General features: G+C 38.9%; 1 protein-coding gene across 2 annotated transcripts; it reads left to right on the top strand.

Annotated features, from left to right (window-relative positions):
* The first annotated feature begins 6,027 nt into the window (after window positions 1-6,027).
* Window positions 6,028-11,352, top strand: LOC103723857. Of its 2 annotated transcripts, none has more exons than XM_008814945.2 (7): window positions 6,028-6,303; window positions 7,043-7,129; window positions 7,752-7,797; window positions 8,649-8,750; window positions 8,893-8,986; window positions 9,563-9,740; window positions 10,892-11,352. In XM_008814945.2, the coding sequence occupies exons 3-7, from the start codon at window positions 7,777-7,779 to the stop codon at window positions 10,956-10,958; spliced, it is 462 nt and encodes a 153-aa protein (XP_008813167.1). In that variant the 5' UTR covers window positions 6,028-6,303; window positions 7,043-7,129; window positions 7,752-7,776; the 3' UTR covers window positions 10,959-11,352. The 2 variants fall into 2 exon arrangements, with proteins under 2 accessions (XP_008813167.1, XP_008813155.1); XM_008814933.2 differs by having other exon boundaries at window positions 7,730-7,797.
* The last annotated feature ends 1,611 nt before the right edge of the window (window positions 11,353-12,963 follow it).

Below are 12,963 nucleotides of genomic sequence, written 5' to 3'. Positions count from 1 at the left end.
ACTTATCTAATCAATAAGTTATGCGAACGAATTGGGTTACCTATTTAATAAATAGATGGGATTCAAATTTAAAATTTTCATATCTTTAATAAATAGGTCGGATTCGGTTGGCGAACTTTTGACCCAACCAATATTTGACCCGACTTAGACTCGATTCCTAACTCTATCTAATTTTAGTCTAAATCCCATGCGTGGGCTTGTTGGGCTACAGGAAGAAAAGAAAGATCCATAGAAGTCTTCCTTTTTTTTTTTTTTACATAATTATGGCCTATATATCCAAATGGACTGCTTACCTGACTCTAATGGACGATCCAGATCCATAGTGCTTGATTTTCCAAATACATTCTTAGAAAATTTAAGAATGTATGGGCGTAGTACCTTGTTACGACTTCACCCCAGTCGAAGACCCCACCGTGGTATGCGCCAATAAGACCACCGGATCTTTCTGCCTGACCAACTGTTTAGTCTAACCTTGCCTGAAGGAAGGATTTCGATCTATCAGGAACGTCGACTTTCACTTTCAATATTGAATTATTCACTTTCCGGAATCCAGAAAACTATTAACCTATCGGTATGGTTTGTTGTTCACGTGTTACGATCTCACTCGTCAGATTGTTCCCCCCTCCCCTGGTCAATGGCAGTGAGTTGATTGACCGAGGCCTTCCCTTACGACGATGGAATTTCTTCCACCGGCAAGAGTACCTCTGTTTGTCTCCTTCTACTTTAATGCGTCATTCGTTTATTTTTCAGAATCTGGGCGTATTATAAATTACTTCCTCCTCCTACTTTATTTCTTTCCTTTCTTCGTTTTTTTAAATAGAAAACCTCTAAGCTATTGAGGATATTTTAGAATGGGCTAAGCCTCAGGTTAGTTTGGTTTGATCTGAAGTGGTTTTAGCTATAATATTTTAGAAATAGATTCTGCGTCTCAATATTTAGCCCCAGTTTTTTCAAAAAAAACAATCATCAAAATGGCTAGAGTGAATAGTTTGGTCAAGGGATGATACGCCATTATTTATCCCAGCCCCTACCTTCTCCCCAAGAAATAGTATGTACGTTAAAGATATCAAATCATCCTTGAATAAATATATTTATACATTTTTCGATGGGGTAGCCCACGTCTATGTTAGATATTGACTAGTCTAAGTTTATGCTTGAGATATGGATACTAACTAAATTCCTAAAAATTTCATCTAATGTATATAGTATTCATGGTCAATTACTCAAACATTCAAGTCCCAAGGTATAAGCATATATTGCGAACAATGATGTAATAATTCCTCTTGGCAAAAACAGTTTTATTGGTATAATTTAGATTCCTTTCATCTACCTGAATTTCTTCTTAAATTGCATTGATTGATGTTGAAATGTGTTAACCTATATTTGTTGAATCAAAATTAAGTTGCTCATAGGAAGCTTTTTTCGATAATAATCCAGCAGAAATAGGCTAGATTTTTTATGGAATTTGTGAATTGGATAGCATGCTTAAGCATATATTATATCAACCCCAACACTCCCTTAGCCCCAATCCTATGGGAGAATACTGAGAGATCCATAAATTGGGACTTAGATGGGCTATTAAAAAGACCATATCTTAGGTAGGCCAAGGGATCAGCATTTGCAGGATAGTCTTGCATGAATATTGTTTACTTTTAAAACTCGAGATATATCCAAAAATCGGAACACAACACCTCTTCTACAATGAAGAGAGAAATACCAGCCTGGTTAAATTTCTAACGAAAAATGAGATGCCTAGATGAAAAAAAAAAAGTGTTCAAAAGAGTATATATAGTGTCCCTACGAAAAAACTAGAAAAAAGAAAAAAAATAACAGAAACCACACAAAGGTAGATCGAGACATGCCGACCTGCTATATAGACCTAATGGCTCAACCATGCTAATTTACTTGGCCATTCCCATCCTATCACCCTCTCAAACACATTCAAATGCATCATCATATGGTAAGTATAATGCCCAAGCCAGGTTGTAGCATAAACCGAATTTGGCTTCTTACATAGATCCTTGTCACTCTGTTCTTTGTGGGAGCTGCACCTCCAAAAGAGGGCCTTCCTTGTCACCCAAAAGCTGAGAACCCTACTGTTTTTAACCTGTGAAGTTGAAAAGCTGATAAATTTGGAATCTAGACAAAACCAAGTGTTGTGGGATGGGGTTCCCAGTTTAGTCCCACATCGGCTAATCAGTGGAAAGGTCTGTGCCTTATAATGAGGAGGTGCAAAACCTTTCCTCACGAGGCGCCCCTACGGGGGACAAAACCGTGAGGGACGCCTAAGCCCCCTGTACGAGCTCCGCGCCTGCAGGTGGGTGCGCACCCCGTGCGAGCTCCGCGCCCACGGGGCCCAAAGCGGACAATACCATATCGCTCTGCCGAGCTGAGCTGCTCCAGCACTCTCTCGTTCAGACGAGGCGCCTTTTATAGGACAAAACCGTGAGGGTCGCCCAAGCCCCCTGTACGAGCTCCGCGCCTGCAGGTGGGTGCGCACCCCGTGCGAGCTCCGCGCCCACGGGGCTTGCCCAGAGCGGACAATACCTCGGGAGGGACGCAGTCGCTTTCCCTGCTCGGCCGGTGTGTGGGCTGGTGCCGGAGTGAAAACCCCGCATCAGATGGCGCTAGAGGAAGGGCCCCGCCCGCGCACAGACCTTCCCACTGGGGGGCTGTGTTGTGGGATGGGGTTCCCAGTTTAGTCCCACATCGGCTAATCAGCGGAAAGGTTTGTGCCTTATAATGAGGAGGTGCAAAATTTTTCCTCACGAGGCGCCCCTACGGGGGACAAAACCGTGAGGGACGCCTAAGCCCCCTGTACGAGCTCCGCGCCTGCAGGTGGGTGCGCACCCCGTGCGAGCTCCGCGCCCACGGGGCCCAAAGCGGACAATACCATATCGCTCTGCCGAGCTGAGCTGCTCCAGCACTCTCTCGTTCAGACGAGGCGCCTTTTATAGGACAAAACCGTGAGGGTCGCCCAAGCCCCCTGTACGAGCTCCGCGCCTGCAGGTGGGTGCGCACCCCGTGCGAGCTCCGCGCCCACGGGGCTTGCCCAGAGCGGACAATACCTCGGGAGGGACGCAGTCGCTTTTCCTGCTCAGCCGGTGTGTGGGCTGGTGCCGGGGTGAAAACCCCGCATCACCAAGGATTTTCGGTGATCGAAATCCCTGGTGCAATTCTACAGAACTAGTCTATGTTTTGAAGTGCAGCAGCTGACTAACCCTACGATCAACAAGGGCCAATAAATTGTAAAGGTTTAGCAGAAATGCTGTTCACAATCCCGGCAAGACTTTGATCCTGCTGTTAACCACATTCTTATACTTTGGCACTTCAATGCTGCCTATCCGAGTTCTTCTGATCTATTGATTTGAGTTAGAAGTAAGAAATTTAAATTCAGTTAGATCGACGGTCAAAAAAAAAATCGAGTCACATTGTCATTTTTTTTTTTTTAAGATCTTGACTCGGTCAAGTTGAATATTAGGTGATCCTTTTGATAATGCTATTTTTCATTTGATTTTGATATAAATATCATTATTGAATATATGACATTTATATATTTTTTATTATTTTTAAAAAATTAAAGTATATCAAATTTAAATTAATTATAGATATTTAGATTAATAAAATATTTTTTAGTAATTTATAAAATATTAAGTTGTTGTTGTCGTAGGCATCGAATCTGAGGATTAGGAGCTAATCAGACAAACCAATTAATGAAAGGGAAGACAATTATATTCCCACCCAAATGAACAGCTTAAACTTAAAAACAGTACGACAAAAAAGTATTTAAAAAAAAAGGTTTTCCGGTACCATTTATGAAAGAAAGAAGGAACAAAAGGTGAAATGGATGCCCAAGAAAATTCCGATGAAAGCCTTGTAGCCTAATCTGCAATTCGGTTTGGATGAACAGCCATTTGATGGAATAGGCACTCATTCCTCATGTTCCAAAGAAGCCAACCACCATAGGAAACAGATTGCAAAGAAGATAACGAGCCTCCAAGTCTCCATGGCAATGTGACACCTAGTCAGAATGTGATTTGATGAGAGAAGGAAAACTAGGGAAAAAGGAGATGAAAAAGAAAGTATGGATATATATATATATATATAAGTAAAAGAAAAGTATATATATAAAATAAGTATTTTATGAGGATATACATACAAATAGCAAATTTATGAAGAGATTCATACAATTTTATATATTTCGGAAGATATACATACAAAAAACTCTATTAAGAAAAAGGATCGCATGCCTACAAGATACGTGCCTATGCTCAAGGGTCAAGAGATCAGAGATCAGAGATCATCTTGTGAGCTTCAAACAACAGAATGGCAGTAAAATAATTTGGAACCAATACAAACTATTTAATTATACATAATTTAGTCGAGAATTTGGATCTTCTATACAAGGGTTCCAGACTACCCATATCTGTGGGACCATCACCCAGTGGGAACTTCCAAAGGAACCTAGAAGATCCAGCATTCATTTATTTGAAGCATGTAATGGTCCTTACCTAGCTAGTTGAAAGTACTTATAGGCTTTTAAATGAAGTCGATAAATTAGTTCCTATATAATTAGCCATATAAATCGGCATTCAATCAGCAGTACTATTAGATTTTTTAAAGATATGGGTCGTCTCAATGAATTTCCTTCAAAAATGATGCGGAAAGTCTTGAGATGCTTTATTGCATATAAAAAATCTGCCCACGCAGCCCTCAGCTCTGCCATAGAAACCGTTGTTTCATAAAGAGTAACTCCACCTACTGCTACTAATGCACCAACTGGCTACTGCCTACTATCTTATTAGGATTCTGCTAGCTTAAATTTCCACCTTTGTCTTATTCACAAACTGTGACTGTGAGGAAGCTAAGGTCGTTTCAGCTTCCAAGTTTTGTTTTTGGCCTTAAAAAAGTATGCACTCCCTCTGTTGCTAATGGTTGGTATGGGAGAAAACACCAACCGAGGCAAATAGAATAGTTTTGGTTGGTAGAGCTGAGGTTGATTGCAGTGGTAGCTAAGAACAATGTCAAGGGCCCCCTTGGCCTCACCGACGGTGCTCTAAATATTTAGCCAGTGTCCCATGCTTAGGGTACCCGTCCTTGACATTGTTCTTTCTTATGTTAATGTTACCCACCAAACCTACCAGCCCAAGGATGGTATTTATTTCTCTAGTTCCAAATATTTCATGCAGGGAAAATAATTTAATGACATAAAATCTTATATATAAATGGATCATAAAGATCTTTTATTTTAAAACTAAAAAATTTACGTCCCGCACATCTTCAAAGTTAAATCTTTCTGGAACAGAGTTTGCACCTCGAGCAATAACAGATAATTAATGGTGTAACTTTTGATTGCCCGCCTTTTTATTCAGTTCAGCATTTTTTTCGTTTCCATTTTGGGATATTTTATTTACCATTTATTTTATTTTTGTTTTGGGATATTTTTTTTTTCTAAATTTTTAGATTATATTCGTATTAGATATGTATGACCTATCCGTTCTATAAAAAAAAAAAAAGGAAAAATATTGTCATGAGAGGGTTGGGCGTATGACTTTTCCAAGATTGCAATAGTTACGTTTAGATCTCCCCTGACTCAAACGTGGTGATTGAAAGAGTCTGTTGATTCTGAGCTGGAATTCTTAAATGAGACCAACTAGGCTTGCCCCATGTTGTACAAGACCAAGACCTAGTCCAAGTCACCAACACAACTCTCAGCTATAAATTGGTAGGAGTGAACACAACTAAAGCTTGAACCAACCTAACCTACAGACATTTTACCCATGGAGCGAGGTTTTATTTTGATATTATCACATCATTTTGATTCCTCCATCTTTTTTCTTCTTCTAGAGCAATTTAATTTTTTTGTTGATACCGAATTTGTATTCGTGCGACACTAAAACAATATCGATACAATAAGGTATAGAGTTTTTTTTGGTGTATCGAGTGTTAGTAAGCTTTCCGTATTGATATGGTATGATATATTTTATCAGGTTGGTATAATTTGTTTTGTGATTCAAATTATTTTAATATACATATTTATTTTTAGCATTATTATTAGCTTTTGTGTTTCAGATTATTCTAATATACATATCCATTTTTATTAGCATATAATAATCAAGAAGAGAGAGAGAGAGAGAGAGTCTTATAAAAGGGATGCAGAGGGACAAAGCGAGACACCTGACCCCTCGCTGCAGCAGGCACTCACCGAGTCTGTGGCTCCCTCTCTGCAGAGCTCCGTCTCCAACGGCTTTTGTGGTCCGATTTTATTGCTTCAATCGATCAATTTTTCAGTGAGAACAAAAGGTATGATTTTTATTGGATAGATCTATCTTCATTGGTATTTTAGCTTAAGATTCTTAGGAAAAGAAGAGAAATGTGGTTCTTTGCGACATCCGCTGGATTTCTTTGAATAAAAAAAGTTGTTTCCTTCATTAAAATGCGCGGAGTCTTCGATTTCTGAGGAGCTTTGATTGCCATTTGACATCTTTCTCTCCCTGCAAAGCTTCTAAATTTAATGAAGTCATCGACGCTTCTCTTTTTCTCTCCCTTCCCCCCAGGCTAAACAGACATTCGGTGCTTTCTTCTTTCTCTGTCATTTTTTCCTATATATTTTCTTGCAGCAACCTGCATTCTATTGTTAAAAAAAGGAGGCTTTTTTCTTCGCTTGGTCATCTTCTTTTCGTGAGAAAAATCTGAAAGGAATTTGATGGGGAGAAAATAATCGTTTTAGATGATTCTGTGCTAGCGCTGTTGTTTTCTTTTCTTTGTTCCCAATAATGGAGAGAAAGAATCCAACGTCTTTGTTTCTCCAGACCATGTCATTTTCTTCATCTCTGTAAGAAGGAAAAAACAAAAAACTTTTCTTTCCCGTGCTATGTTGGAACTCCTTATCCTCGTCATTGTCTTCTTCTGTGACAAAAACTTTTTTTTCTTTTTGTTAATATTTCATAGAGATATAGCTGAGAAGATTGAGATTTTCATTTTAATCTATTGAAATATTTTCCCCCCAAATGACATATTTTTCATTACTTCAATGTTACAGGATTTGAAGCTGAAGATGGGATTTTGGACGGTGGAGGATAACTTTCTCTGAAAGCCTATAATATTTTTGGATAGAAAACTTTTGGAGGTATATGAATATTTATCTCATCTGTTTGTATCCCTACCCCTCTTTTTAGGGAAACACCTTACGCCTGCATCCAACAAAGTTGTATGGGTTTGACGATATTATTATTAATATAACAACGCATACCCCTACTTCCTAATTCCAGGTGTGATCCAATCAAGCACGGACAAGCTTAATTTGATTATGTTAACAGATGATGCCTTAGAACATTCACTTTAATCTCATGGAATTTCTTTTAATTATTGATAGGTTTCATTGGTGGCCTTCACCAAATACCAATAAATTTTAGATTAGCTAGGCCCCCACAGGGGAAATGACATGTATTCTTCTACATTTAACTTGTTGATTAATTGATTTGGATTGATAGGCTTCTTGATGGGCCTAGAAAGATCGGTCAACAGTGTTATCATGTTAATTTTGCACATATAATTAATCAATGCACCATACAATCTATACTCTGGTACATAGGAACTTTAGTGGATGAGATGAGATATCATAATTGACAGGTTTTATTTGTGCCTCTTGCCAAAATGTTTATATTTTTTTAAAATCTCTCTTTTATGTAAAATTATTTTTAATTAGACTGTTAATCTTTGCCGGCAGTTGATGTGGACTCTACTCTCAGGAGCTTTTCCTTGGGAACTCTGAGAATGGATGGGGTTTTACTGCAGGTAAGGGGAAAAAAAATCTGTACTTATAGGACCCTTTCATATGACTGAATTTGTTTATGGTTTCTGTATGGCCTAGTAACTTTCTCAAATCTACAGTCTGTAAGAGTTTCATAAATATGATGTTGATATGCATAATGATGAATGTAACTACAAGGACTGTGATAACAGAAACATAAAGTGAAGAATAATAAGGAGAAACTGATAGATGCTTAGTTATCTAATTTAGTAGAGTGGAGGAGCATCAAGTGGATTCTGGTGTAAATATGGGTCTCTCTCAAAAAATTAGAAGAAGAGCATTTGAGTAACAGGTGCAGGAGGAACTTTTCAGAAAGATTTTGAAGCAGGTGTGGCACTCTAAGTAAAAGTTTTTGGCTGCCAAGGATAAAGCACTAGTTATAATGGTTTGGTCATGTGCAGTCAATTTATAGCAGGCTACAATTTGGGTAAATAGGATATAAAAATACGAGGGAGCAATCCAAGAAGGCCCCTGGTTGGCAATGATGAGATAGGGATGGAAGAAGCTAGCCATTTGAAAATATATTATGTTAAATTGAAACAAAAGAAGCTGGATTAGGATTATTGATTCTAAGAGTAGCAAGTGGGAACAGATAATTCTAAAGTGGTACATTCTATAATTTAGATTAGTGGTTATAGAAGTAGTCTTCGGACTGTAATAAGATGTGTGAAAAGTTTGCAAAAGTATTCATCTAGTGTGTGATTGTAAAAGATGAGAACCTAGTTACCATTGCAAAGTTGTACTAGCAATTACGACTACAATTTTCTACTCATAATTTAACACTATTTTCTTCTTCCGGGTTTTCGTTTGAATATGCCATTCATTTTTTTTACAGAGCCAGATTACAGCCATGAATAAAGTGGGAAATGTAGTTTTGGATATTGAAAGTCTGACACAGCAGCCTGATAGATGCTGCTCTGGAAGTCCAAAGATGACTGTGAGTGATTCCTTCTTGGATATTATTCTATCGACCTTTTACTTACCATAACAAATATGTATTACTGACTCTGCTTTGATCTTCTAGCTCTATGCAAGATTTTTTATTTGACAATGACATTTTGCTCGGCGGTGATCTACAGAAGGCTCTTTCTCGTAAGGGTTCAAACCGTATGGAGAGACGGGCTGTTGAGGAGCAAGAAACAGATGATGCATCCAAAAAGATTGTAGTTAAAGGTACAAGTTCATTGTCTTTTCCTGAACATTTTTTTTAATCAATGTGGGGCACATGCTGTTAGCATGGAAAAGGTGGGTGGGTAGGTGGTGGTTTATCTTTTTCGTTATATGGTATACTCCTGCTAAATTTGTTACATAGTTCTAATGCATGCGATCTTGGTTCCAACAGAACCCATATTTTCCCTATACTGGCCATTTTGAGACCTCGCGTCATGCATCAAGGCCCCAATCCACATAACTTACCTGATGACCCCCCAATTCAGGCTTGAAATATTCTAAGCTACCAAATTGCGAATCCTACTGCATATATCTGATGTGTAACTTCATGTTGATGAATTCTCATCCAATTGAGTTCTAGATTTCAAATTAAAAGCCCTTGAGTAACATATTGTAAATCTTGCAACATAAATCTGATATATAAATTCATTCTCATGCACCCTCAACCATCTGGATTTAATTATGCATTTCCATAAATGGATATCATTTCGAATTTGATGTTTTAGTCATTGGCACGAGGCCGTGAAATAGCATTAATGCTGTCTTGGTTTTGAACTTGATTGCCTTCCACGTGTACAGTGATGCCTTCTCAACTGGAGCAGCTGAAGCAGCCCCTGGTACCAAACAAAACTCTTCTATCTGTAGCATCTACAGCTAATAGCCCTGTCCTCGCAGACTTGGGAGAGGGAAGGAATAAGAGGTTCAGTCGCTTAACAACCATCCACCCAAGGAAAATTCTTCTCTTCTTTGCAACTATGTAAGTGCTATTAAGACTCCTCACTGTAGCAAGGTTGTCTAGTCAATTCAGATTCATCAACTCATTTTGGGCCTACTATTGATAGTGGAGAACTGGTTTCCATGGTTGATCTAGTGCATCTGTTCAATCATGGATCCTTATCCCATGTGATTGCTTATTAAATTTTCTAATCATGGTTTATTCATGGTTGGGAGCTGGTGCCTTGAAGGGGGAAAGTAGAAATTATTTGATTGAGCAGTTGGACTTATTTTAATGAACTATAGTGCCCTTAGATTATTCATCATGATCACTCCCAGCGGGCATCAAAAGTGCTTTCGTGCTCCAGTCCTTGCCTCACTGGACTTAACTTTTGATTCTCAGACCCACAAAGATTTTGATCTAGATATGATGTACCAGGCCCCGACCCTCCAGACTAAATTCAGAATAAAAGGAAAAAATGGGTATAAGAGTTAGGAAACATTCTACTGTTATATGTGGGATTGTATCAATGTGTCCTCATTAACCGCACCTTTCAGAGTGTCGCCTGCAATATCTCATTACCATGTTGGTGAATGCTACAATCATACACAGGAACCCTTCATCAACTTTGTTGCTTGAAGGGTATTCTGTAGATGTGTGGCTGGCTTCTGGTCTGCTGGTCCTTCTACTTGTGACTCTCAATCCAAGAAAGACCCTCCAATGGTGATGGCTCCCGTGGTTGTTACCTTTCAGGTAAATCCTAAGAACGATAGGCTGAAATGCATTACATGAGTCAGGAGGGGAATAGAACTTGATTGCAGTGCTGCATCTACTTAATATTTACTTGCAAACGTTGTGCTGCCTTTTTGGTCTCCTTGGTTGAGCTCCATTGAAAATATTAGTACCCCACAGTCCCATTCTTTTCCAAGAACAGAATTTGTGCAACACAAACTTCTGTAATATCTAGGATGGACGCTGATGCATGATTTTATTTGCTTTACTCATGGAGAGGTGTTGATATCTAACAGATTCTGAAGTTTTATGCAAACAGTTTGAATGCTGAGGCTCCTCCATGAAGATATAAGAGGAATATATGATTGCCCAATACTCGCCCTCCTCTTGATTTATGTACGAGAAACAAGCAACTTGGATTTAGCTCCAGCATTATTTACATTTCTGAAATTGTTTTACAGGTCCAGCATGGGGTCCATGATCCTGATATATTACACACTTACCATTAACCAAAGAGGTGGAGCTTAACTGCAGTTTTGAAGGTTTGGTGGGAGAACAGCTCAGCTACTTTTATAAAGGTTTTGTGGGGGAACAGCACAGCAGATGCAACTATTAATTGGCTGCAGAGGAACTCATGATCACACTGTTTACTTTATCTCAGCAAATGAGCAATGGGCAGTGAAGTAGAAGCATTATAGAGAAAGCATTGCATTGCTTTGTACTTGGGTAGGTGATGTGAGATCTAAATGCTGAATGTCCACTGTAAAATCTAATACTCAGTACTGTGGAGCAGGGATTCAGGGAACTGTTGAATATTTTCAGGCCTGGCTTCGTTTCGCCGCCACATAACGATATTATCTGAGTGTGCTTGCAATATTTATTACTGAATTGTCTTCTTTCATCCAATTATTTTTCACTTTAATTCTTCGGGTGTATGGAGATTATCTTTTGCTACGTTTGGTGAATATTAATCACGGTACAATAACTGGTCTAGGGACTTAAAAGGTAATCGTTTTGATGCTTTTGGGTGGTTATTTTTATGATCCAGCTAAAGTTTTGGAGATGTGAAGACATAAATGTCAGTGTTGAAGATTTGCGTAATTAATGTAAATGCTGGTGAACTAAGGTTTTGGCAATGATGCTGTATATCAATTGGGAAATCAGGCACACATCTTTCATCGTGAATAATTATGCGCAGGGAGTCATTTCCTCCATGGAGAAAACAAGAGAGGTAGCCCCCATCAGATAGCAGAGTCGCAAAGGTAAAAGGATGAGCATCAAGTCAATCAGTCGATGAACCGGTAGATCAATTCATTAGTCTTGCAGTTGGTCAAGCTGAAGACCGAGTCGACTAAGCAACTGTGTAAAAAGTGTAATTCACAACAAAAATGGATACAAGAACCGAGTTCGTTAGTTGATGGTGGAGTCTAGTAAGTACTGATCTCTGAACTAGAAATGGCATACTTATTGACTGCTGTGACCAACATGCACTAGCAACCGCGTCGAAAGTCAGAGCAGACTAAGAAAAACTGAACAGATGGACTTCAAGTGCATCTATGGTTCAGAAAAGGAGTGATTGCCTTCCAAGACCAAGCAAAGAAAAGAAGGAAGAATCACTGGAAATATCAATATTTATTTTTTATGTTTTTCTCCTCAACTGTAAATATAGATGGAGAAAATTGCGGTGCTGCATCCCCACAGGCTAAAAGCTGCAATGCTCTGTGAACAAAAGAGGGCAAGATATAAATTTTAATCCAGGAAAGCACCCCAAGCCTGGGGAATTCAACAAAAGACCTGGAATTTTGCTTTCTGAAATTGGATCCAAGTGCACGAGACAGGAAAATCAAAGGGGAAGGAGGAACATAAGATTTGCCACAAAATTTTGGGACAAATTTTAAGGATCTGGGCCTACTTCTGCACTAAGAGATGACTTGTAATTGATAAATTAACTTTGAGACCATATAAAATTTTAGGCCTCTTTAGCTTGGGCAAGACAGTGCCCTTATGTTAATTTTTTCGTCCGAACCACATATTAACAGACCATAATTCCTAGATTCTTTCTAGATCTTTTGCCAAAATAGTTAGAGTCAATGTACAAGAGATAAAAACAAAGTCTTCCCCACCAAAGAGCTAATCAATGAAAATAAAATGTACTTTTTGTTCCATATCTTTTTTTATAATAATATTGCCATTAAAAGCCAAATCAATCATTCGCCGCATCAGCTGTTGCTGTCCGGAAACCAATGGATCCAACATTTGGCTCGCCCCCTGTTCATGGATCGGATCTGAGATCCAACAACCTAATAAAAGCTGCATCCTGTCCGGTAACCAAAGGATCCAAAATTTGGCTCGGAACACAGCGCAGGCCAACCATCTCCTAATCCGCCCGACATGTATACCCAAATCGGCGAATCCGGGAACCTGGTCGGTCCTCCCGTTCATGGTCTCCATTGCAATTGAAAAGTTTAAATTACATTTTCACCCCTTAACTTTGCCCAATTTCAACCAGATCCCTTCTAATTTAAATATTCTT

This window comes from Phoenix dactylifera, chromosome 18 (assembly GCF_009389715.1).
Source record: "Phoenix dactylifera cultivar Barhee BC4 chromosome 18, palm_55x_up_171113_PBpolish2nd_filt_p, whole genome shotgun sequence".
Lineage (NCBI taxonomy): Eukaryota > Viridiplantae > Streptophyta > Magnoliopsida > Arecales > Arecaceae > Phoenix > Phoenix dactylifera.
The sequence above is the reverse complement of the archived record's forward strand: the minus strand, read 5'-3'. Positions and strand labels throughout refer to the sequence as shown.